The 25,809-nt window shown below is 38.5% G+C and overlaps 2 protein-coding genes across 2 annotated transcripts in view; one reads left to right on the forward strand and one right to left on the reverse strand.

Annotated features, from left to right (window-relative positions):
- Nucleotides 1-25,809, forward strand: part of LOC136847116 (cell division control protein 42 homolog) — a 258,623-nt gene that overhangs the window by 228,682 nt on the left and 4,132 nt on the right. Inside the window, exon 3 of the mRNA XM_067118455.1 lies at nucleotides 19,369-19,557. Coding sequence (XP_066974556.1) covers nucleotides 19,369-19,557 — 189 coding nt within the window. The remainder of the gene's footprint in view (nucleotides 1-19,368; nucleotides 19,558-25,809) is intronic.
- The window catches only part of Blos4 (biogenesis of lysosome-related organelles complex 1 subunit 4), a 66,743-nt gene continuing 60,445 nt past the window's right edge, over nucleotides 19,512-25,809 (reverse strand). The window contains exon 6 of the mRNA XM_067118456.1: nucleotides 19,512-19,635. Within this exon, the coding sequence (XP_066974557.1) occupies nucleotides 19,577-19,635 (59 nt within the window). The 3' untranslated portion in view covers nucleotides 19,512-19,576. The remainder of the gene's footprint in view (nucleotides 19,636-25,809) is intronic.

Genomic DNA, 25,809 nt, shown 5'->3' on the forward strand with positions numbered 1-25,809 from the left:
ATTCCTTAGCCGTCGTATGCCTTACGACTAAACTGTAATATGCTCCAGCTTATAATTGTTGTTTAAATCTATTAAATCTTCGTTCGAAGTCAGTGAAATATAGTTTCGTAAGATGTTAATGTATGGCTTTACGTAATTTATCTTTTTGTTTAAGAAGTTATTTAGTCTTTTCGTTTCATCATAGAATATGGCTAGTATTTAGTCAGATATGTCAGTCAAATAATGGTACTATATTAGTCATTAAATGCCTGTTTGGCACTTCTTGAATATCAAGTGTTCCCTCCTGTCCTACCGTCACTTGTTACGTCAGTGTCTCTCGTGAAGTGTTTCTACAGTATCGAATGGGTTGTCAGGCACTTCTGGTTGCAGTGTAGATTTACGTTCTGCGGTTGACGCGTGTCAAGAGGGTTTCATAGTGGTTTAGGTAGCACGGTTTAGTGATATATGTGAGCGAGATGATAGTCAGGGTGGATTTCTTCTGGAGAAGTGTCGGGTATGCATTTCAGATGTACTCTGTCACGCTCGAGTTGTTGTTGTTTGAAATGCTTCCGTTTTTTCATTATTTTCCAAGGGTTCGGTTTAGTTGTCAGGCTGCATTGGCTTACTTAATGAGGAATCCAGGTTTCAGCTTATTAATTTTAGATGCACTGGTAGTGACCATCAGTTCAGGTGAAAAGATTTGAATGTTGCTTTGAGATTACTCAAGAACCGAGTTGTCCAAAGTCGTTTTTTCTATACGTGGCCATTGTCACTCAGCGAGCATTTTATATTTAAGGAGGATATGGTTGACGTGGGAACTCCAGTGTCTCACTATGTAGTTCTTATAAGCGAGGCTGTCTTCCTAAAAGTTTGATATTTCTCCTTATTTACAAAATGGGCTATGAATTGCTGCTTCCGTGCTCATGATAAGTGACTTGATAAATAAGGAGAGCGATATCGTTTTTTTTTTTATTTTTTGTATAATTAACTTTAGTTTGGCTTTTGGTCCTAATTTGTAAAGTTACGTAAATCAGCTTTGACGTTTGCACGATTCTGTTGCTAAGAGAGAAGTTAGTGCAAGGCATAGACTTCGATTTAGTTGTATCATCAACTGGATGCTTTTAGTAAAGTACTATGCCTAGTCCTCAGGAGCCGATGCCCTAAATGCCACGCCAAACAATTTTCTCCTTTTGGCAGGTAGCCTGTCCTCGCTAACATGAGGACTAACATACCCAGGTATAATCCCAGTATGACATCATCATCCTCGTTCTGCTAACAGTCATCAGAAGTTAATGTTAGTGGCCCCACAAATAAGCAGCCCCCCCCCCTCCCCTACCCTTTTTTTAATGGCTAGTATCGAAGATTTGGAAATAGGGAGTAGAATTCTACTGCTGTCGTAGTGTGCGCAGGTTTCTCTAGTGAGAGTCAATACAGATTAAAGACTGTCATGTGATTTAACTGTTTCTCTAGTGTCTTTTGGGTGGAATCGAGAAAAATAATTGGGTTGGGGGTTGGTTGGTTGGTTGGTAGGTTGGAGAAGGTTAGATTGTATCGAAGAGGAGAATGCAATATCTCCAACCTGCACATTTCATTGCACTCGAGATCAGCCAATAAAGAAATACCTTCTCCTGGCTCTCTCTCTCTCTCTCTCTCTCTCTCTCTCTCTCTCTCTCTCTCTCTCTCTCTCTCTCTCTCTCTTCCCGAACGCCACAGAGTAGGGCAAGGGTCCCAGGACATCGGGAATGAGAATGGAATCTCATTATAATGTATACTTAGATGAACGAAGCTGAGGTCGCAATGAATAGGTGGGACATGGGCCGGGAGGGGGGAGGGTGTTTGGACACTGCTTAGAAGAATACTCGAGATGAATAATTGGAGAAACAGAAGTTTTTAGATTATTAATTGACGTTTTATACCAGGGTGCACTGAGTAAGGAAACTGAAGAAATTGATGACTGTTGCACAGACAATGCGAAACTTTCTTTGTCCATAACTCTGCTACATAGCGTGATTAATGTTGTTTAACTTTCATCATAGAAACTGCGAAAAGAATCGGAATCTCTCTCTCTCTCTCTCTCTCTCTCTCTCTCTCTCTCTCTCTCTCTCTCTCTCTCTCTCTCTCTTTTGTTTTACCCAGTTCTTAGTTGTTGACTTTTAAGGTTGTAGCGAATATCTGCACAATATCGAAGCGATATTTCTTTGCAACGAAAGACATGGAATTCACAAGTCAGGCAGTTATTGCAAGTCTCTGTTAAGATCCGAAATTCGTTAGAATCCCAGTTGATGTTCCTAATGATTTTATTGTTACAACAGCGATTTTTTCCCCCAGCAAGAATCTCTCTATGAAAACAAAAGTTGGCAGCAACAACAGCAAACAATGAATAGCAACAAACAACTTTCAGCCTTTACACAATGACGTTCACTCTGCGTCGCTCTTATGCAACATTTGCGTAATCGCTTGAAATAGTTGGGCCGAGAGCTCTCCCGATGCCAAGCTCTTGGTTGTTTAATTCGTGTATTTTTATTATTTTTGCCTTCAGGTTTATTTTTCTTAATAGCCCAGAGTACTGTTTTTTTTTTTTTTAGGTGTTGCGGGTAAGATTAAACAGCGAATTTTCAACAATTGTCTTTTTCTCTTCATTTTTTTCTTCACCTTTCCTTGGTGTTTTTTCTTCACTTTTTTCATCAGCTTTCTTGAAGGTATTTCGTTTCGGCTGGGTTGTGTTATGCTTGAGGGGAAAGGTTAGCATTTTATTGAAGTTTGGTGGCGTAAGACTGCCGATGCGGGCGAAGACACGGCCTTTGTTCTTTCACTATTTGCGTTGGTGATTTTTTGTCTTGAATATATTATATAGATTTGTGTGTTTATATGCGTGTACACGCGCACACACACACTCACACACACACACACACACACACACACACACACACACACACACATATATATATATATATATATATATATATATATATATATATATATATATATATATATATATATATATATATCTCACAAATATGTAAAATTCCCATGATAGAAATTATACATTATTGACGATCAAGTAATGATTCTTCTCTCTCTCTCTCTCTCTCTCTCTCTCTCTCTCTCATACATACACACACCTACAGAGTGTTAATTTGCATCGTTTGAGCCACGTAAAATTTAGTAGGCCATTGTGTTTTTATGGAAGAGTGAGAGCTGAAGGTGAGGCAATGTCTGGCATTGTTCTACCGTTGGAAGACCCCTTCCACACGAGTATATCTTTGGTAATTTGTGTTTCAAAGAAATGTTTGAAATTTTACGGGGTTCAGAAACATTTCTGAACATAAATCTTTTATGTAGTCTGTGCCGAGAAAAGATACTATTGTAACGTAAATTTCTGTGTCTTTTATGATAAAAAAAATCACACTTGATAATACATTAATACCCGTGGTTTATTTCTTATGAAAAGAAATGTATTTATGTTTATGCTATTTAAGAACATTTGCCTTGATTCTGGTTTATTGGACTGTAAACTTACAGTAATCTGTACGCAATATAAATTAGGTCGCCTAATCCATAAAAGAATATGGGGACTCAGTAAAACAGACTTCAAATATCTCTTACGTTATCTCACCGTAAATGTGTTCTTGCTGGTTTTACGGTTGTGAGCTTTCTTCCTCAAAGTGACACTCGGGTTTGTCAGATTTGGCACTGTGCTGACATCAACCAGTCTCAAAGGATTTCTCGCTCGTGCCAATGAAGTAATACTGTCCTCAAGTCAGGCGAGTTCAATGGGGCTCTGACGTAATGTTTGAGGAAACGGTTTCTCTCTCCGAGTGATAGTTTCTCGCCTACCTAAGGCAATCCATTAATTTAATCCAACTCGTTTCTCGCCTACCAAAGGCAATCCATTAATTTAGTCCGGTGCTTTATTGTCAGTGGTGTGCAAATTGTTATCTTCACTTCAGTAAAGGCAAAATCGCTTTTGGAGTATTGGCAGACTACATTATTTAGTGAAATATAGTTAGAGGCGTGAAGTTTTTGCAGCTTGCGCTCGCCTTTGAAGCTGCGAACTGTAAAAAGCGTCGGTGTTATCAAAGAAGATTATTTTCTTACTAAGTGATTGTGTTAATTTTCTTCTTTTAGTCATTAAATTACTGACACTGATAAAAATCAATAAACATGACTATACCCCAATGAGAATATTTTCTGAAAAATTATTATTATTATTATTATTATTATTATTATTATTATTATTATTATTATTATTATTATTATTATTATTATTATTATTATTATTATTCAGTAGTTCAACCATGCCCCTGAGTCAGGGTTCATGACGTTCTTAGTGAGGAGTAGCAAACGGGCTTCTGTGGATCTAAAGAGATTTTTAAACATCAAAGGTCCAAGATCACACGACGCATTCCGAGACACTGAACTGCGGGCAATAAGTTGGCATTTTGTTAATCGCTTGATCAAGCACGCTCTTGAATGCTGATCCAATAGACCTTGTGCGAGTCCTGGCCAGTAACTTGAAAGTAGTAATGGTGTATTGTTGATAATTTCTGTGTTAGGAGAGGTTATTTTAATTTTTCTTATTTACCGTATGAATGTTTGGAGTTCCTTCTAAAATATCTCTTTTTATTTCATACCAAAGTTGAGTTCTTATATATATATTTAATTGAAGGTTGTCAGTTTAGAGCGACTTCCTTGGACGGCTATACATAAATTTTAAACAAGAGTAGCATTTTTTTTTCTTATTCCATAACAGAAGTGTAAGTAGATTACTATCTGAAGCCACATACTAAGATACATGTTTTTCTGAGCTGCAAAAATAAAGTAGTTCCTTTTAGAATAGATTACTAGACTATTAGACTACTACAGAGAGGATTCTGTTAGAGTGCAAGTATTCGAGAGTTGATCTACAACTTCGCTTGTCAAGGTTATGAATTTGTACAAGTTTGCTGTTTCACCTTAGGTCTTTGAAAGGGTTGGTTCAGTGCTGTGACCTGGGGAATGTTTTTCAGAGCATATTTGCGGGAACTGTTCATTTCGTGTAATTAGTTGTATTTGTGCGGCTGCTGGAAGGGCTTTCGAAACATTTTCGGATTGTGAAATCGACCGTATAAAAGATTATGTAGAAACATAAATACGTTTGGTGTTTTTCGTTTATACTGTAGCTCGTGAATGAAGAGATTGTGAATGAACGCTTTGTGAATGAAGAAGCCTGCCTCTGTGTAATGTGAGTGAATGGGATCTCTAGACTTGAGGTGTACAGGGTTTTGGAGCAAGTCCAGGTATGGTTTCTCTCATTCTCTTAACGGCTGGTGATATAGCCCGGTGAATTTAATCCACTTTTGAAAAGTTTTTAGATTTTATTTTTTCTCAGACTTCATTTTTTTTGGCGGGATGAGAAGATTTACTAATACTTGTGTTTTTTTCACGTTAAAAGATATTGTAGTTTATTTTTGTTCCTTTCAGTTTAGGGGTACGCTTGGCACTATATTTTTTCTCATGTAGTTTTATTTTATAGTTTATAGTTTAATCAAAAAAATTATGTAAAGTGTACGTTGTCTTTCACGTTCCTTGACAGGAAAAGGACGTAGGTTATAAAACAGAAACTAACTCATAATTCAAACTGTCAGACTCACTCTCTCTCTCTCTCTCTCTCTCTCTCTCTCTCTCTCTCTCTCTCTCTCTCTCTCTCTCTCTCTCTCTCTCTGACATATTTATGATGTTTTTGTCAAGTCCCTTAGTCATAACGGTGCCTAATAGCGTATAAGAAATAAAAACTGGACTACAAATAGACATAGAGTGGGAGTACCTTAGTCATAAACGTCATCCACTCAGTGGCTTTTCCTTGGGAGTTTTTCTACGTATCTGAGTCCTTTTTATACTTTTTTTGTACTCTTTTTTTTTCCGTTAACTCCTTTCTCCCACTGATAATATCATCCTTGTAATGCACCAGTGAATTCAGAAACGAAGTCATCTTTTTATTATTATTATTATTATTATTATTATTATTATTATTATTATTATTACAGTATGTTTCAAAGTGGCGGAAATAATTTACTCGCTTCCGTTGGCTGTCGCTTAGTTTTGAAAGATGCTGCAGACGGATTACATTCGCATAGAGCCAGAAAGAACTTGTTATAAAATCGGAATTTTATTCGACGGTTTATTCTCTTGTTAGAATAATCAACACCATCACACCTATGTATTTCTTCATTCTGGACTTTTATATTATCTGGTTCTTTTTAACACACCCCGAGGGTTTAACTGATTATTTTCCTTCTGTTTTAGTGTTTACTTTCAAAATATACTTTGGCATTGTTTTCTGATATTTAAAACCACTTTTGCTGTCGGTGTAATTTTTACAATCTCTCTCTCTCTCTCTCTCTCTCTCTCTCTCTCTCTCTCTCTCTCTCTCTCTCTCTCTCTCGTGAAAGAAATGCTTTGGATGAGTTCCAGGCCTTGGCCCGATTAAGCTTTTGACCACAACTGTATATTAGTTTATTGTAATTTGAATCCCTTTTATTGTCAGTCAGCCTTGGCTAATGCTAAATTATTCGCCACCCTGTTATTCTGTTGTTCTTATTGTGATTTTTCCCTTTCTCTTGCTAAATTTTACTGTAACTAATATTTCTTTTCTTATTTTGCAGGTGAGACACTTGGTACCAGGTAGTGAATAGTGATGGTACAATACCATACAGTAAGTGACGTTTATGACATTAGTTTTTGTCGGTTTTGTTTCTCATTTACTTTTCGACCTTATGTGGTATTTTTGGTTAAACATTGTTCATACCTTTTGAATAAAAAAGAAAGTTCTGTAGGAATTAAATGAGGGTATCATTTTTATCTGTTGATTTTGACGGTCAAAAAAGTTAGTCGTCTTGGACTGCAGCATGCTTTGTCTTGGGATGAATACCTAGTTTTTTTTTTTTTTTTTTTTTTTTTTAAATCTTATTCGGTTTTAGATTTGTCTCTCATCAACGACCTTCTTGGCAGAGTCGCGTGAAGGCCAAATGTTGGTTGCTCGTTGTTGTTGTTCGTCGTTGGTCTTCTATCCTTGCCGCTTGTGCGTGTGAATTTTCCTTTTCCTTTTCTGGTTGAAGTCACATAATTTTTAGACACAGTATAATTTGCTTGATGTGAATAGTAGTTATAATCATGACGCAGTCTTTATGATATTCAGGGATAATGATACTGAATTGGGCTTTTAATAATTGACACAAAAACACTTCTTCTCCCTGAGTCTGTGGTTCTGTTACTTCACGGAAGGTTACCGAAAGTCCTTGTTAATGACGTTTAGTGTTTTAAATTCAACTTTCATCTTTATATTTTTTACTGACTTAAGACTTATTCTAACATTTTCAACAAATTTAAACTACCATAAGTAACACATCGACAGTCTTCTCACCTGATGTCTTTTTTTATGTTTAATTACCTCATCCAGGTAGGTACAGTAATGTTTTGTATGGGTGGTTTGTTTCCCGTGTGTTACCAGGATTGCGGAGAAAGGGCGTTCTCGTTACAGCCAACAAACAAGTGATTAGATTTTGGGAGAGACAGAACTACACGGAGGGATTGAAGAGCTTTGTAAGCCTAAGAAACTCAAACCGTACGCACTGTTGCCGTAGAATTTGGTAACCAGGGAGATCAGGCAAGAAAGTTGTGTTGACTGTTAAAAAAAATTTAGCCATGGTGGAGATTTGCAGTCTTCGAACGCTCCTCCTTTTTAGTTTTCTGTAAAAAGAAAACTATTGAGATGGCTTTGTCTGTCCGTCCGCACTGTATTCTGTTCCCACTTTTTCTATCCTCCCTCAGATCTTAAAAACTACTGAGGCTAGAGGTCTACAAATTGGTATGTTGATCATCCACCCTCCAATCATCAAACATACCAAATTGCAGCCCTCTAGCCTCAGTAGTTTTTATTTTATTTAAGGTTAGTTAGCCATAATCGTGCCTCTGGCAACGATATAAGATAGACCACCACCGGGCCGTGGTTAAAGTTTCATGGACCGCGGCTCATACAGCATTATACCGAGACTACCGAAAGATAGATCTATTTTCGGTGGCCTTGATTATACCCTGTAGCGGCTGTACAGAAAACTCGATTGCGCCGAAGAAACTTCGGCACATTTTTTACTTTTTTGTTAATGTCTTGAATGTCCTTCTTAGCCTTATGATATTAGAGCTTTGTTTCTAAATACCATCCATCCAATGACGAGTTTTTACGAGTTATTGTTTCACAGAAACGTACGGTCTTTTTACACCCGTGCATCCGTGGTGACCTTTCCAGGCAAACCATGCTACACTATAACATAAGCTCTCTGGTTCAGATAACCGAAGCATTGCATCTGTTTTTTGTTCCTTTTATCATGAGGCGGTGTCAGCATACCAAAAGACCTTCACACGGCCATACGGACAATATTATTGTATATTTTCGCTTTTTTTCAGTGACGTGTTACCCCAGTCGGGTAATATTGTTGGCGCTTTGATTGTTGCCTTATGATACTGATTACACGCATCCCCCCCGCCTCTCCTCTGTGAACTTTGGTGTTTTGTAAGGAATTTAAATAATATTAGAGACGTGGGCTCTGCCGATGGCGGTAACTCGTTCGCTACAACGCTAGTCTTCCGATCAACGAAATTAAGCAACATATGGTGTGTGACCACCTAAATGTGCCCATTGAAGATCCATTGTCCATTGGAGTTAGTCATCTCATCTCAGTATGTGTTCCGCCTATATATATATATATATATATATATATATATATATATATATATATATATATATATATATATATATATATATATATATATATATATATATATATATATATATGGCATGGGGCTAGCAAATTTATCCGAAAACTCTTGCTAAGACCAATTTGACAGCTTTTGTAGCCACCGTCTCAATGGGCAAGAGGCGTTCGGTGAAAAGAGATATGCACTGTACATGTTTATATAAAGAGAAATATAAGTACACCAAATGAATAAACGTATGAAATTTGTGTTACCTAACAGAGGCACGCTATAAGTTGTGCAATAGTCCTTGAAACTTATTTAGAACTTTCACTAAGCCTAGCCGTTGCTCAAACGAATGAGTCTCTATCTCGGTTGAAAAGTGTTTTTACTATAGTTGATATTTTTGTTACGATATTCACAACGATGTTCCTTATTTATAGCAGGCCACAGCATGAGAAAACGAACTGTACAAATATCGCTTCGTTAGTCTGCTCAAATTATTGTTTTTTCATTCCAGTGATTTTTGGAAAATGTTTTTCACCTCGCATGTTTAAAACTGTAGATACTATGGAATCAGGATTGCATAATTTTTGTATGTCACTTTTAGCATAAAATGTTTATTGAAAAACTTCACTGCACCATGTCCGTAGCTTGAGTAACGTTGCGTGTTTTTTTTTCATTTTTAAAAACTGAAAAAGTGAATGAATAGCCCATTGTTCGTGAGAGAAAGAGAGAGAGAGGGAGGGGGGCGGGCGCCCTCGTGTATGAGTTTGTTAGCGTTGCTCAAGATCGTATTCTTTAGTAAAGTCGTGGCAATTTATCTTTGATGGTGGTTAAGACATTGTTTATATCCTTCACCGCAACAATACAACCTCACTCGTCTTTTTCCGTGGATCCCAGTATTTTTCTCTGACAGGACTGTGATGCAACTGCTCTCTCTCTCTCTCTCTCTCTCTCTCTCTCTCTCTCTCTCTCTCTCTCTCTCTCCCCTCTCTCTCTCTCTCTCTCTCTCTCTCTCTCTCTCTCTCTCTCTCTCTCTCTCTCTCTCTCTCTCTCTCTCTCTCTCTCTCTATCACCTGGCTGATAAGCGCAAGAACCTAGACTGGCATAAGACCAGTTTAATCTTATTGCAATAATAAACTCTCTCTCTCTCTTTCTCTTATTTTTAAGGTACTGATAATGAGGCTGTTTCAGTGAGGCTGTTTCCTGTCCTCTGCCCTCACCACACGCAACTTTCTTGAGGTGACCTGTGACCCCACAACCCTCCGTGGAAGCGTCCTTTCAGAGGGGCCAAATTAACCTTTCATGAATGTATTAACTGAGAGAAAGAGTAACTGACACCGCTGACTTGTAGCGTTGTATTTTCAAGGAAGACTTGAGGATGTAATCAAGACCCACTTATATGGGACGGGACTCACTTTGTAACACTTGATGCAGTTATTTCGGTAGGTGGGGTGAAGAGGTTGTCATAATTCCATTCAAGGTACTCCAGAACAAAGTATTGTACATACAGCTGAGGGAAGTGATTTAGTCCGTTCTTTAATTTCCTTATGAGAGCGTATATGCTGCTTTGCATTTGCCATCTGTCGGGGATAATAGAAATATATTAGTAGACAGATGTATCGAAGAATCTAGACTGAAACATTTACTTGGGAAGATGTTCAGTGTGTTGAGTTTTATGTAGCAGGGGAATTTGTATCCTCAGTTCAGAGAATTCAGAAAGTAAGGAAATATTTTGGTAGTTTAGTAGCACTATTCCGTAAGGAAATGGTTTACATAGCTGCACAAAGGTACAAAAGCGCAGTTATTTAGTGAGCAGATGAGTGTCGTGATTTTAAATAAAATATAAAGGAATGTTGTAATTCATGAATCAGTTTTTGCAGGATCTTCCCGGTGTTTTGGATGCGATGTTGAGATATCAGATTCTTATGTAATCACTAGTGAAGAGGGTTTTTTTTATTTACTTATTTGGAAACCCCGCGATTGATAGCGACCGCAACGCTGTACCCCATATGTGGCAGCAAATTGAATTAGAACGACAGAGGTCTATCCACCAGAGCAGGGTGCATACTTGAGGCTTGGCTGAAGAGAATGTGGTTTGAACACTCCCATTTAAGGATTCAGAAGATCCTCAAACCCTCGTATTATTTTGCGCTTAAGCGATACGCACAAGCAGTTGCTGGTGGGCTGAACTTGTGCGGTTGTAGCGACAAAGGGTGGCAATTTTTTTTTATTTTGGTTATGAGTTGGTGGTCCACAACACAACGCAAAAGGAGAGGAGAAATTAGAAGGCCTCGACTGCCCAGTTCAAAACGCTCATGCGTTTCTCACGATCGATGTCGCTTCGTACCTTCCTAAATTTAGTTCTTATCTGTAGCCCTTGGTAAGGGCACCTACAACTACAATTCCAGCGAATAAGGGAGGCCGAACAAGGTCACAGGAGTGTTTATAGGATGGTGTACTTAATAGGTTGCGTCGGTACCCCAGCCGGTAGTAGCCAAGTAAGGATGCCCGAGTCAATTTGGGATAATTATGTTATAATAGGTAGCATCAGTACACAGTTCCTGGCCGTCCCCACCACCCTTCCCCAAAATGCAGGTACTCCGACTTGATATTTAAAAGACGGTATGTACATAGCATCATAAGTTAGTTAGGTAAGGAATTTTTGGTGATATTAGTTTCCGTTGGTTTTATGTTACATGTGAGAGAATCGTAACCATTCTAGGACGCGGTCAATATGTTTACCACAGCCAATTGTAGAACGAATGTCCCTCAATATAGTGTTTAAAATTTGGGCTGATTCCGCCAGGCTTTATTCTCCACTTATAGGTTACTCGTGTTTTCTAAGAGTTACGAAAGACCTCTGCTGCCGACCGATCCAGACAAGGTCTGTAGAACGGTTCACTGAATCCAGGTATCTGTTTCATGGGTTAGTACGTATATATGCGCGGTAAATTTTCGCTTTTAAATTTCCCACGAGAAATTTATCTGTCTATAAATCATTCTGTCGACATTGTAACGTTTAGAGGCAATTTATGTTCGAAGTCTAAAACAAATATTTTCAAAATATCTCTAGGTCATTTTTTTTGACCGCTCAAATAAGCAAGGAACCTTTTTGACAGGATCTGTTTTATAGAAATAATGTCTCATTTTAAATTTTACGGTTCTACTGAAATCGGGGAAAGAGGCTGGTAGATATTTCGATAAGCGCTCTCATCACTTATTTGAAAAATATATCCATATTTGGTATCATCAGGTTTACCAAGAGATTTTGAAAGGTTGGACACTCTTGCAGGGCTTATATGATATGTAGGAAATTATAATGTAAGAACAATAACGGTTTACTTTGGAGTAATAGTGTGATGCGTCATGACAAATAACCTTTACAAAGGACGAGATCCTGGATGACAGAATCCGACTACCGTTCTGGAAGTGCAGAAAATGACTCAGGACATAAGGTTCACACACTGACTAGAATTTGTCCTTGTTTAAAATCAATATTAGCTGAGTCCAAGGCTACTTGACATCATCTTTCGACGTGAGATCGGGATATGTTCTTATTCCTCCACGTGTGATTGTTCAACTTTGTGGAAGCTTGCCCTTGGGAAATAACTGAGAAAGTGAAGGACAGGGCACAGCTTTGGTAAAGCAAGTTGGCCTTATGCCGACATGGGCTCTTGTCCTGTTAAAAAGCCCTTAAACTAAAAGTCGAGTTGTCGGTTGACGATTTGGTTTCATGGTTCGCTGATAGCGAAGCTCGGTATGAGCCATCTATAGTCTTGACGGGGAAAATCAAGTCTCATTTGCTCTTGTAGTAGATTTTCTCTTTTGTTGGATCTGTTTTCGTCTATTAAGTGGAAAGTTGAGCAGTAAGTCACTGATTTACTACACAACTTTTCACTTAATACATTTGCCATAGGAGTGAGCATGTTATGCATATATTTCTTCTCCAAGATTACTCATACTCTAATTATTTTTCAAAACTCCTCTTTTCCGCTGATCAAAAGTCGGGAGTGTGATTCTAGCATCGTTAAAGGTTTAATTTGTTGCTGTTCTTATAGCAACACAATGATGTGCAGGATCAGTGGACATCCGTTGTCCTGCAATTATAGTTAGTCGTATGAATTACGGATTATTTTCATTAATAATACACGAGATATTATTTCCAATGAACTTATAGAAAGATTAGGTACATTTTTATTGCATTTATACAGAGTTGCGTTGTAATTTTGTTTTCATGTAAGTGCATATCATTTATGTCGTTTATTTTATCGCACCGCTAGATGGCACAGTTCCCCATGCATTATCCAATGGCCGAATTCTGCAAATACACTCATGGGCTGTCTTGCCTTCCTTTGGCTGGTCCAGGTATCATTAAGAATTGGCGAGCTTAATTTGTTTGTACTCAGGCATGGAAAGTAAAAGGACATTGTATTCAAAGCTCTCTCTCTCTCTCATACACACACAAACACACAACACAGCACTGAAATTACAAGAATATGTTTGTGCATGTGTAGTTTGAGTCCATTTTTCAACCACTATATATATACGCCATATTTAGTCCGTTTGAGCAGTATATAATTATAATCTGCACGATAATGTTCAAAATCTTATTGTCGTCTGTGTTGTTAGTTTAATTGCCTTGTCACGTGAACGGAGGAAATGTGTAAAATGAAAGTAGAGTTGGATAACGATGGGGAACAGGAAAGGGAGCGGAAGGAAACAGCGTAGCCTAAGGGCCTGGCCTCTTACATGACTCATGCACGTTCGTTGATGATTGGGGTCCTACGGGGATTGGGTTGGGGTTCATTCGCTGGGGAGGAAGGGGGCGATAAGGTAGCTGGGAACGTGGGACATGTCGAATTCTCTCTCTCCGTGTTTATATATATATAATATATATATATATATATATATATATATATATATATATATATATATATATATATATATATATATATATATATATATATATATATATATATCCTAGAGGGATTTGTTTGACTCAAATTGCAGTTAAACTTCTGGTTCATAGCAGATCTGTCCGGATGTTGCTGCAGCCAACTGCAGTTGACAAACCACAAAGTACATACGTGTATATGTATATGTATATGTATATATATATATATATATATATATATATATATATATATATATATATATATATAAAAAAATGTGCGTGTTTGTAATACATGGGTTGGATTCCCAGAATGAGAAATATTTATGCATGTTCAAGTTAATGACTTATTGGTCGCTTATGAGCAGCAAAGACATGTAAGTAAAGCTCATTGCTCCGTTATACTGTCCTAGAGAGCATATATATATATATATATATATATATATATATATATATATATATATATATATATATATATATATATATATATATATATATATAAAACATAATTATACACCTGTGATCAGAACTCAAGCACCATCTCCACCCAGGTTAGAGCTAAGGGGAACAAGGCAGTGGCTGCTGAAGACTTAGTAGGTAGACCTACGTTAACCTCTAATGAGCTACGGTTAACGTTATCGGTGAAATAGGTATCTGTTAATTGGTCGAGAATTGTGAATCACAGCCATGACGGATAAGAGCACGGGCTTAGGTACCTCGTTCCAAGAAGAAAAGGACTTTTGTTCAGTGAAGACAATGCAGCTGTTAATGTATGAAAAAAGGGATGATTTTGTTTAATGTATTTATTTGTTCGAATGCACTTCAGTTCGAAGAGTTTTCCTGATTTCAACTACGCCACCAGGTATAAGCCCCGATGTGTAAAATACATGGTAGTACTGGGCACTCTTTCGTTTCCGCTTAAACATTTCGTGGAGCTTCAGCTGATCAATTAATCACTTGCAGCTTTTCACCCGCAACCGAGAATAACGTATCTCACAAATATTCAGTTTTGCTGTCATACTTTCACTGCAGTCTGTCTAATTCAAGATGAACCTCACGTAGACGTCTAATGAGTTGAATTTCTTGGCAAGCATAAATTGAGGCAGCAACTGTGCTTTGAGTCACGTACGTCTGTTCAAGACGAACTAGTTTACTGGTAAAATATTGAGTACTATAATATTAGCTCACCAGTAAGAAATCTTTTCCGTAACATTTCCCAAGGAAGCTGAATATTTTTTGTTTACTTTGAAAGCGAATCGTCTCGGATTGCTTGATTGGCAATAACCTAGGTGTTGTGACGCCAGTTTTAGCAGTTATAAATCACGTTTTTTCATGAAGTGTTTATTTCTCCAGTCAAAGCAATTTTTGTTAAGTTCCTGAACATCACAACTTTTGTAATTTATCCAATAGCCGTAATCTTTTGTAAAACCGCGTATTTACATTTTATGAAGAAATGTGGTACCACAAACTTTATATCATTATCTTAGCAATTACAGGTAGGAAGATATAGACGGTTAGAATAAAAGATGACTTTCCCGGATACCATTAAGGTGATTCTTACAATTAGATGACGGGGTCAGTGAAACTCTGGCCTGGAAAACACCGGGGTTTCTTCTTCTTCCTCTTCATCTCCTGCTTTCTGTAGGCGTACCCGTTTAACAACTCAGAAATCGCTCCCGCGATCTAGTGTTTGCGGGAGATGTTCATATCGTGGGCGGGAGAGTATTAACCCTCGGAGTCTCGGCTCTCGTGTTTAAATTGCGTGACCATTCCGCCTTATACCACGGCTCAGATAATTATTTCCTTAAAAGGAATCCTCAAGACGAGGCTTGAGAGGAAAATCTAAGAGCGTAGGTAGAGGAGGAATAATTTGTTTGGTCACCAGCATAGGTAGACGTTAAGATTTGAGAAGAAATGAAGATGAATGAGCTTCTTGTCTTTAAAAGTTTCACAATACGATTAAGAGTCTCATTTCACCCAGTTAATTTACCCAATTTTTGTCACGTTTTTCCTCTGCCTTGATATTTCTTCCAGAGATTTTTTTTTTATTGTATCTCAAAATTTGCCGTAGAGTAATCGTATTCCATCACCTTTTAAATACATGGATGGAATGTATTACCGTGATCTTAAATATTTTTGAGCTGATAATCGTTGGTAATTCCGGTTAGCGCTTGGCATCCGAGCAACTTGACTTGTCGTCTTGAGGCTGTTACCAAGAGAGATTTTCATTGGCTCTCTGCCTTTGACGTCACGAACTGGTCTATACTTCTCGGGCGATAGTAAACCAGTCTATTGCAGAGATAGCCGGTGTCAATGACATCATAATGCTGCAATAGATGAAGATGCCTCTCATCGTTAATTATCAGCATATACTCTGGTATTCCATTACCCCAAAGGTTAATCCATTATTACACTTAATATTGTCCGTAAATTTTTATGCAAGGAAAGCTTGTGTCGTTTGGTACTTTCAGACAATTCTCTAAGGTACACAGTGTTGCAATAATTGCGTCGACTTGTGCAGAATAATCTTAGATGCAAGACAATTATAAATTAAATTTTGTAACTATTCACGTACAGAATACGTTAGGTACAACAGTTTGTATCCAGTCCTCAATGTAACGGAGTCTGTGTTGTGGATTCCATTACGCCTTAAGAAATTATTCATTTTTGTCTTCACAGATAGTCTCATTCGCTGATAGTTCAGCCTTTGCCATTCTCATTTTAATTATGGTGTGGATTCCTTTTATTTTAGGTTTGTCAACTTGGGTAATGAGGTGTGTTTACATTTCACCCGTAGAATCATAGATTCAGAGGATCAGAATAAATACCCAAGAATCCAGGCCCTGTCTCAAGTTTAACGAATCCAGCTTGACTTTGTTCAGTATATAAGGACATTTTTTTACATTTTATTTACGTTGTTGTAGTGTTTCATTTGTATAAAATATTTCCAGAACTGGCTTGCAATATGAAATACTTTTGGAATTAGTATTTTAAGTATTTGAACGGGAATATTCAGTTTTATCCTTCAAGCTAATTTTTATTCCTAAAGCCAAGAGATTGACAGAATGAATGTTCACGAGTTTTTGTAGTGCTGAATGTGACTACATTTATATTTAGTCATTTTAGACCAAGGAAGAAAGGATATTGATCTCTGATGACAAGGGTTGTGCAGTGGGAAATGGAGTTTGTCTAGCGGAAAGTGCGTGTACCGTTGTTGCCGGGTGTTCAGCGCTCCGTGGGCCTGGATGGAACCTTGCTAAATCTGATTTAATTCAACGAACGTGCCTTGGCCGTCTCAGTGATTCGACTGTTGGGTTACTTTACAAAATTTAGTGGTGTACAGAAGTTTTTGTGAGTCACTTGCAGTCATTGTCTGGAGCTTTTGTCAGTTAAGTGCAGGATTTAACTTACGTATGAACGTACTTTTCAAAATACGAATGGAAATACGAATAAGTTACTTATACGATAAGTTGTGGATTAAATTCTTATTGTGTGTTCAGGAATTGAGAATTTCTTGGAAACTGTACATAATTATATCGTAGGTTGTTCTGTAAGAAATTACCTTTAATACACATACATTGTGGTTTTATAAGTTTTGGAACACAATGAAAAGTGTATTTTTGGATATATATATATATATATATATATATATATATATATATATATATATATATATATATATATATATATATATATATATATATATATATATATATATCGAGTACTGTACCGTAAATATTTTGTCAGACATACCGAGGAATGGTGGCGCCAGTGCTGTAGTAATGGTCGTAGTAGTACTGTAGTAGTTACCTGCGGTTCCGTTTTAAACGATGACGAACACGTTCTCTTTGGGGTGCGCAGGTGCTCTTAACGAAAGTTGAACAAGTGGACCACCACCACGTGTTGAAGCGGCGCGCCTCAGCGCTACCAATTCTTGCAGATCGTTCTCATGTTCGGCCCGCTATCTGATCTTTTAGGACTATTTTTCGCATGAAGAATATCCTTCATACTTCTGTTTATGTAAATGTTTATGTGAAATACACCCTGTGCTGGTTTTCATGCTGTTTACGAAGTTACCTGTATCCATTGTATCTGCAAGCACCATTGTCTATACTGGCCGTAGTCTGTCACACGCCAGCTCGCCCGAGCAAACCAGTGTTTAGAAACGCCACGAAAATCGCCTTTACATCGGAAGTGCTTAAGACTCATTTTGGCTTCTGCCGAATACTACTACTGGGTTAGGGTGTTATGGTTTTGTGTGACGAGTACGCGTTCCTCCGCTGTGAGTCATACCGGAGGAATTTGAGTTTTCCTGCAATTATGAGGCTGGTCATTTTTCCACCGCTCGGACACATGGTGTACGTTTATGTACGTGTACGTTGCTCGGAAAGGCGCTGGCGAAGGAACTTCATGATGCAGTCAAATATAACCTTCAAGTTGGGATTTATTTGGTTTTGATGTTCTTTCACCATTTTCTAGGGTGATCGATTCGGTTTTATCTGACTTTTGTTGGATTATATATTTCCTCCCGTTCCTTTGATAATTTGTAGTTATTAATTTCCTCCACTTTTTCCCTGTCTTCCGGTAGCTAGGAGGACTTCATGGTCATCAGAAAGTTCTTGAAAACTTCATATTACAAATGATGGGTCAATAAGTCAGACGTTGAAGTCTCTTTTTATCATGTAGAGTTTCAGATCAAAGATCAGTTCAGCGAAGTCATCGGGTGTTTAAGGGGTTTCGGACGGGTGACTTACGTTAGGCGGAAATAAACGAGCGTTATATCCTTGGATCCACCTCTTGCTCTGGGTAAACTTGCCATGTTCACTAGACAGTAAACGACGAAATCTGTCGCCACGTATAGTATCCCCCATTACGTGGATGTCGCCACTGAAATCACCCTCATGGAGCCGGTGTAAATTGGCAAAATCGTGTGATCGCTGCGACAAAATATTTGCTCCTTCCGGCAAGTGTAATGATAGTCGTAATTTCGTGAACTCTCCATCTTGTAGCTATGATTTTCAGAGGTTGTAGATGTAATGTATATAATTTTGTATATCTAATAATTGTTGGTGTGTCTTTAATATACAGTAAATTATAGGCAGTCTGCATGAACACATATATGCATGCATACAGATATATATTACACACACACACACACACACACACATATATATATATATATATATATATATATATATATATATATATATATATATATATATATATATATATATATATATATATATATATATATATATATATATATATATATATATAAATTTAGCATGGAGCCACGACGACTATTCTTAGCCTTTTAGTATATACAGTTTCCGTAAGCATTTATGAATAGGTCTGCGGCTTTTTCCTTTGTACGTTTTTAAGAGTTAAATGCTAGTGTTTGAAAATGCTCTGGAATAATTATTCTAATTTACCAGGTATGAGTGTTTTTAGCAAAGACTTTTTTTAATGTTATTTACGTTTAAACTAATTTATATCAAGTGTGTTGAGATTAATATTGATGTAGCTGGATGCCTGAATTCCTAATACAGTTAGATGATGCAACTCATTGATAAAATTCGTACATTAGGCTAGAGTCTCAATTCATTTATGTTCTTTGGTAAAGGTTTAGTAGATTTAATTCTTATTATAATACAGATCTCAGCTAAATATTGTATGAAGATTTGTAGTGCTATATACTGTATGTACAGATAATTTTTTCCACTATGTGGAAAGTATTATTTTTATTTTTTTATTCCCTCCAGGATGACTTCGACTCCCTGCGGCCCTTGTGCTATCCACAAACCGATGTCTTTCTGGTATGCTTTAGTGTAGTATCGCCGACCTCATTTCACAATGTACGCGAGAAATGGCTGCCAGAGTTACGGCAACACAATCCACGTGCTCCCATGGTGCTTGTTGGTACTCAGAGCGATCTCAGGACAGATGTTAAGGTAATTTATCTACGCGTACTTAGTAAAATGCTTTGACCCATAAGTATTTGCAGGTTCCGTAAATTCCATGACTGATACCTGAAAGTATTTCGGAATAGGTATTTGTTGTAAAATTTGTATACAGTACTTTGTTAAAGAGTGTCGTGCTGTCAAACTCTTTAGACATTTATTTTTAGATATTTATTCCGTTTTTTGTTAAAAGAGATTATATATCATGGCCTTGAAATTACTCTGTATTATGCACTTTCTTAGGTATTCGAATCTTGCAATTTCCCTCTCTGCCAACTTTAAATTGTACTTGAATGTTGTCTAGAAATTTAAAAATTTTTCACTTTCCTTTCCTTCTCGTTTTGGAATTTCTAAGGCCAGTGGCAACCGCACATTTCACTTCTGAAGGATGCCAGAAAATAAAAACAACCTTCTTGCAGATTTACCGAATGTGGGAATCACCAATTTGCCAGGGGTGTGGTTTGCGGATAAAAATGAAATATAAGTGTTTTGCTTTTCGGCACAAGAAAAAAATATATAACAATAACTGATTAATTTATTGCAATTATGAGGCAAAAATGAAAGTACAAGGTATACAGAAATCGGAAGGAAGGGCAGAGTGATTATTTCAGGGGTGACAGAGAAATATAGAGCTAAGGAAGTGCTTATAGTGTCAGGAAGACTGGGAATGAGTGTGAGCAAAAATATGTTGGTCCAAGGACTGTAGAGGTAAAATTAATTGAGGTAAGAGGAAAAGTGATAATAAGTGCATTTGGTCCTGGAATAGAAAATGAGTACGAGTAGGGGAAATTTTCTCTGATAGTGAATCCGAGTCTAGCTGACTTTAGAGAGCAAGAAAGGTTGGTTGTACTGTACTAGAGGTATTTAAATATGCAGGTTCCAAAAAGGAGTTAATATTGTCCATGGGTACTTATGGGAAATATTCAGAAAGGGTCATGATTGTTGAAAGTATATGGTTTCCACAGAAAAATATTCACAAGCATACTTGGGAAAAAACGAGGAAAAGTTTGTTAAATTATGTTCTAGTATAGTGTAATGGAAGAGTAAGTTAATTGCTGTAATGGTGAGAAGAGTGGCTTCTGGTATGTTTGACCATTATCTGATTGAAGCAAAAGTAAATGTATGAGATTGAAAATCTTTTGATTAAAAATACAACCAAGACAATTGAGTTTGATAAAGAAGTGAGAATAGTAAGATAAATTAAAAGAAATGAAAAATAAGATAGGGTTAGACATTAAAGTGTTAGTTTCTGAGAATTATTAAGAATTCAAGGATTGAATTACAAATGCAGCTGGGAGAAGAATGAAAGAATAAAAACAGTAGTTTGTGGGACGATTAAATTAGGGGAAATGAAGGTAGCATTGAGACTGTTTGAAGTGAACTGGCTGGAGAGGATGAATAGGTAGCCAAGGACAAAGTAAGTTAAACAAAAATAAGAGGTATGTTTATAATTTTGGGGTTGATCGAAGCAAACACTTTATAGAAACACATAAGTTGCCCTTTTGGAAAGTAACTATAATAAAAAGGTTAATGAAGAAATGGTTCTTAGAATAAAAGACACTGCCTTTAGAAAATGTAGTCCTTAATCAGTAGTGGACATATTAGACAGATAGAATGGTGCACGATGGGAAAGAATTCTTGTAAATTTTAGAACTCATGTGAAAGTAGCTGTCATGGATGTAAGGAGGACAATGAGGAGGTTAAAAAATGGAAAGTTACCAGGAGGAGTTGGAGTTATCAGCAAATGTAAGATATGTATGGAAGCGAGAATGTTTCGTAATGCATAAGGGTAAAGGTGAATGTGAGAATAATAGGGGTACAACATTACTTACTCTGCCCGAGATAATCAAGAAAGTAAGACATAAATGAAGTACTGATAGGGGAACAGCAGTGTAAGCTTAGATATGTAAGGTCTGGATTAAGCATTGGTTATGAAAATACATCTTCCTAGTAGTACTCACTTATAAAGTCACTTATAAAAGTCAAGTACAGCAAAGCAAATGCCAAATGTTTAAAATAATTGTATTTTTCCTCTTATAGAAACCATAGCCTTTCATATAAGGAGTATCCTTCTGCACATGTGCTGGACTGGCCATGTACCGACTAAACAAGGGTGGTACCCAAATGGAGATGAGGGAGAGGGGGATGCCTATTCTCACCAAACCGACATTACCCATTGTCCTTACGGCCTGTATTCAGTATGAAAATTGAAGGAGAAAAAGATGTGAGGTGGACAAGGTGGATTACTTCCAATATGCAAGGCTATGTTATGTATACCTAGGAAAAATACAGTTTACTTAAAATACTTGGCATTTGTTCCTGCAGGGATACAGATGCTATGCCTTTAATAAGGAGACTAACTACTTAGGAGGGAGATAGTAGCAACATGTAGGGCTGAGCACCTTAGAGGGTGGGTTGGAATGTCACTGTGCAGAAAAAAAGGACACCAGGGTCACTCTGCGGACATCAGCGAGGAGGGTGGGCCAGTACTGCTCAGCTGGCACCAACCTCGAAAGCAGGGTGGTGCTGCTCCGCTGGCACTAACCTGAAAAGCAGGGTGGTGCTGCTCTGCTGGCACCAGCCTTGAAGGCAGGGTGGTGCTGCTCCACTGGCAGTGCCCTGGAGGGTTGGGCTATGCTTCCCTCTGTCTGTTCCATATTACAGACTGGAATCATGTCAAATTAATCCCAAAGGATTTGGTTTCCCACTGCAGAGTTGGGAGACTTTCATCTAGCAGCCTTTTTTATGGATAAAAGGCTTTTACCTTGTGTGGCCCCCCCCCCCTTTCCATGTTAAAGAAGGGGGGTGAGGGCTCATGTTCTAGATCAGGGGCTCGTAGTGTTGCTTACTTGCACTCATTTGGGTCCAGCTTGTACTCCAGTGCGAATGTTTCTGGGTGTGGGAGAGAGAACAGGTTAGTACCCATACCACCTCTCCCCTCAGGAGCTGCACACTCTAGCCAAAGCACTCAAATAAACTGTGGGATACCTGTACAGTTCCCAGTAGTAATAGTACTTGTTGAATAATACTACTTGAGCTGCCACCACAGGTCCCAAAGAAAAGGTGTTGAGGATCTTGAGGGAAACATCCCTTGTGTAGAATGAGTTGAGGGTAGTCTGACAGCACCAGACTGCTGCCGTCATTACTTGTTGGACCGAGAAGTTCTTCCGGAAGGAGAGAGAGGGCTCACTGCCCCTCATGTTGCAAGTTCTTGGGTGAGTTTGAGGGTCCTCCGAACAATCTGGGACCAGAGATGAAAACTAATTGCAGGTATGCACCCCCCCTCCAGATGCTTACAAAACCCTTACAATGGTTTGTCACTAAAGAAAAGTGAAAGCATCCTTAATACTCTCTTTAAAAGGAGAAGTGGCAAGGAAAAGTTTGAAATGGCACTTCAGCTCCGTATCGGACACAGAAACAAACATGAGATACAGGAACCAGACCGATGTCTCCCTAAGCTCATTAATACAAGAGTCCATATAGGGGCCACTCTCAACTAATCACAAACCTTTGTCTGTGACAAAATTGTGAGAAGTTGATCAATACCTGAATGTGTCAGGCCCTTAAGGAGTTACAACTCCGTAACTTGAGGGTATACATCGAGATAAATGAATACCCTGAAAAGAGCTTAAGCAGAACTTGATGCAGAAAGTATGTAATGTTCCTGTGAAATGCCTGTTGCCAGTCCAAAACAACATTGTGAACTGGTAGACAATTCTGCCTTGGGCAAAGTCGAGATACTACCCAGACTTGTGAAGAATGGGTACTTAAAAGTACTAGTCCTTCAGTTCTCAAGAAAGTAACTAGTCCCCTTTAGTAAAAACAGGTTTGTGACTTCAACTTGATAGGAAAGAGGTCGAACATTGATCCCTAAACCCTGGTTGTGTTCCCTAAGAGGTAACTTAACTTTAGACCAGAGAACCAGCATTAAAGGACTTCTGATGGCGCTTTTCTCTGAAATCACTTCTGCCCCTGTCAAGAAGACTGAGACACATGTGAAGCTGGAGAAAGAAGAGAAATTTGTTGGGTGTATGATGGAGGGAGGAAAAAGTTTCAACATAAAAGCCTCTAGCTATGCTTTCTTTCTTAAAACCTTCAGCAGAAAACCCTTATGGACAGAACAAGAGACTAAGAAAACAGTTCTGCTCACTGCACCTGCCACTGCAAGCAAAAGAGATTGCTTAATGGTTACCACTGTGGCATTGGAAGAGGTGAATGGCCATTCTTGGCTACTCCCCCTCTTCTTCCCCTCTATTCCAAACTTGGCATGCCAGAGGGAAACATTAGAAAGAGTAACACTATTTTATTCAAAGGAGATGGATGGGCCTCATGTCTGTCCAACACTGAACAATTCCAAAGCGAGAAGCAACTTGTTCTTGTTCTGAGAAAGGGGGAAAGAAAGACAACCTGTCTCTCATAGGGAAAACCAGTTTTGTCCAATAGAACAGTGCTTAAAAGTGCCAGGGAGGAGAATACTACCTTTTGAATCTCTCTGATTGCTGTCTCATACTTTACAAGATGCCCAACATGTAGTAGACCATTACTGCGATAACCATAGATTAAGTCACTAAATAGTCTACAAGAAATGATTTGCAACACTACAAATATTATTACAGTGAATAGAAACTGTTATGACATAACCTCTAAGAATGAGAGGCCGATAAACTGCCCACAGACTTCAAACACTCCAAAAAGGTTCACCTCTGTCATCACTGGTACGAACATATGCTCTGGCAAGAAAATGGTGGGAAAGATGCCTGCACAATCTGCTGGAGACAAGAGGCACTTCCCGATACATAGAATAGGTAAAAATGAGACAGAAGGAGAGGAGCAGCCTGGCGCCACTCCTCCAACTTTCCTATCTGCTACACAGCTAGCTGTGCTCATAAGAGGTGGAAGAATACAAAGAAGTCTCCCTGGAAAAGGATTGCTCGGACCACTCGTGCTCTGGAGAGGGCAAATGTCTTGAGCATGGAAACGAGGCAGGTTTACCCCCAGAATTCTCCTGAAGAAGGCTGGGAAGGAGAACCTTCCCCACTATTGGCACAAAGCATATCCATAGACCAGATACGCAACTTGCGAATGGGCCAAGTGAACTCTACACTGATCAAGCCGTGCAAACCTCTCCCTGTGTGACCCCAAAGAGTTGCAGTGAGAAGAGTTGCCCTGCTTACCTGTTTACCATAATTTTCCTACCATGAATGGATCAGGAGAACAATATACCCCATTGCCAGAGGTAAACCTGATCCACAGTCTGGGCACACTACTAACGGATGGGCCGTGCAAACCTCTCGCTGCACTGGTCACGCAAACCCCTCCATGCAACTCCTAAGTCATGAGGAGAGGGAAAACAACTTGTGCACCAGGCAAGCAAGCTGAGCCTTGATTCAGTGTGAGACTGAACTCACTGAGAGGCAAGACAGGACTAGAAATCCAGTTTAAGTGGGCAGGCATTGAGGTGCCAAATCTACCTGGGGAAAGCCAATCACTGCCATTGACTGTGTGCCCCTGTCTTTCCTTGAGGGGGAGAGTGTACAGAAGTCTATCAAGGCTTCTTACTTGAGGACTAGACTTTCCTATCTCGATGCCCACCTGCTCAGGAAAAGAGAGTGGGGTTGAGGTGAAGGTAGATGATGATAGAAGACAGACGAAGAAGAAGAAGAGCGCTAAAGGCTCTCCTACCCTTCCTTCTGCTGTCCTTGCTTGCATTGCACTGCAGGGCCGGTCTAGTCAGGAACTGTAGACTAAGTCACACCCATCAGATGGAGCTCACTAGGAAGGATTACTGTAAGTGAAAAGCCTTTTTCCAATGCAGGAGGCTCATAAAGCCAAATCCACTGTAACTGTGAACTACTACCTCAGGAGATTGTGAGTGCCTTATGGACACCTGAAAAGTTAGTATGATTAGTATATAAATCAGAGAAGAACACAGCTGCAGATGAACCCTTAATTAGAAAATTAGAAGCTGTTACATTCTCAAAAAAAAAAAAAATTACAGTCGACCTCAGCCTAAGACATAGTTGGTCTTGTCTGCTCTCCATCGAGACAAGAACCAGCAAAAAGCACAAAAGCACTGAAAAAACAAAACACTATCACTTTCAGGCACAAGTTTATGCAAAGGAGAGAGCCAGCACACAAAAAAAAGACTGAACAAGAAACAGGTCTGAAACATATCGTGGCTGGAAGGTCAATGGGTAATGTCCAGTGAGTGAGAATGGGTATCCCCTCTTTCCCATCTCCATC

This window comes from Macrobrachium rosenbergii, chromosome 16, assembly GCF_040412425.1.
Source record: "Macrobrachium rosenbergii isolate ZJJX-2024 chromosome 16, ASM4041242v1, whole genome shotgun sequence".
In the NCBI taxonomy this organism is placed as follows: Eukaryota; Metazoa; Arthropoda; class Malacostraca; order Decapoda; family Palaemonidae; genus Macrobrachium; species Macrobrachium rosenbergii.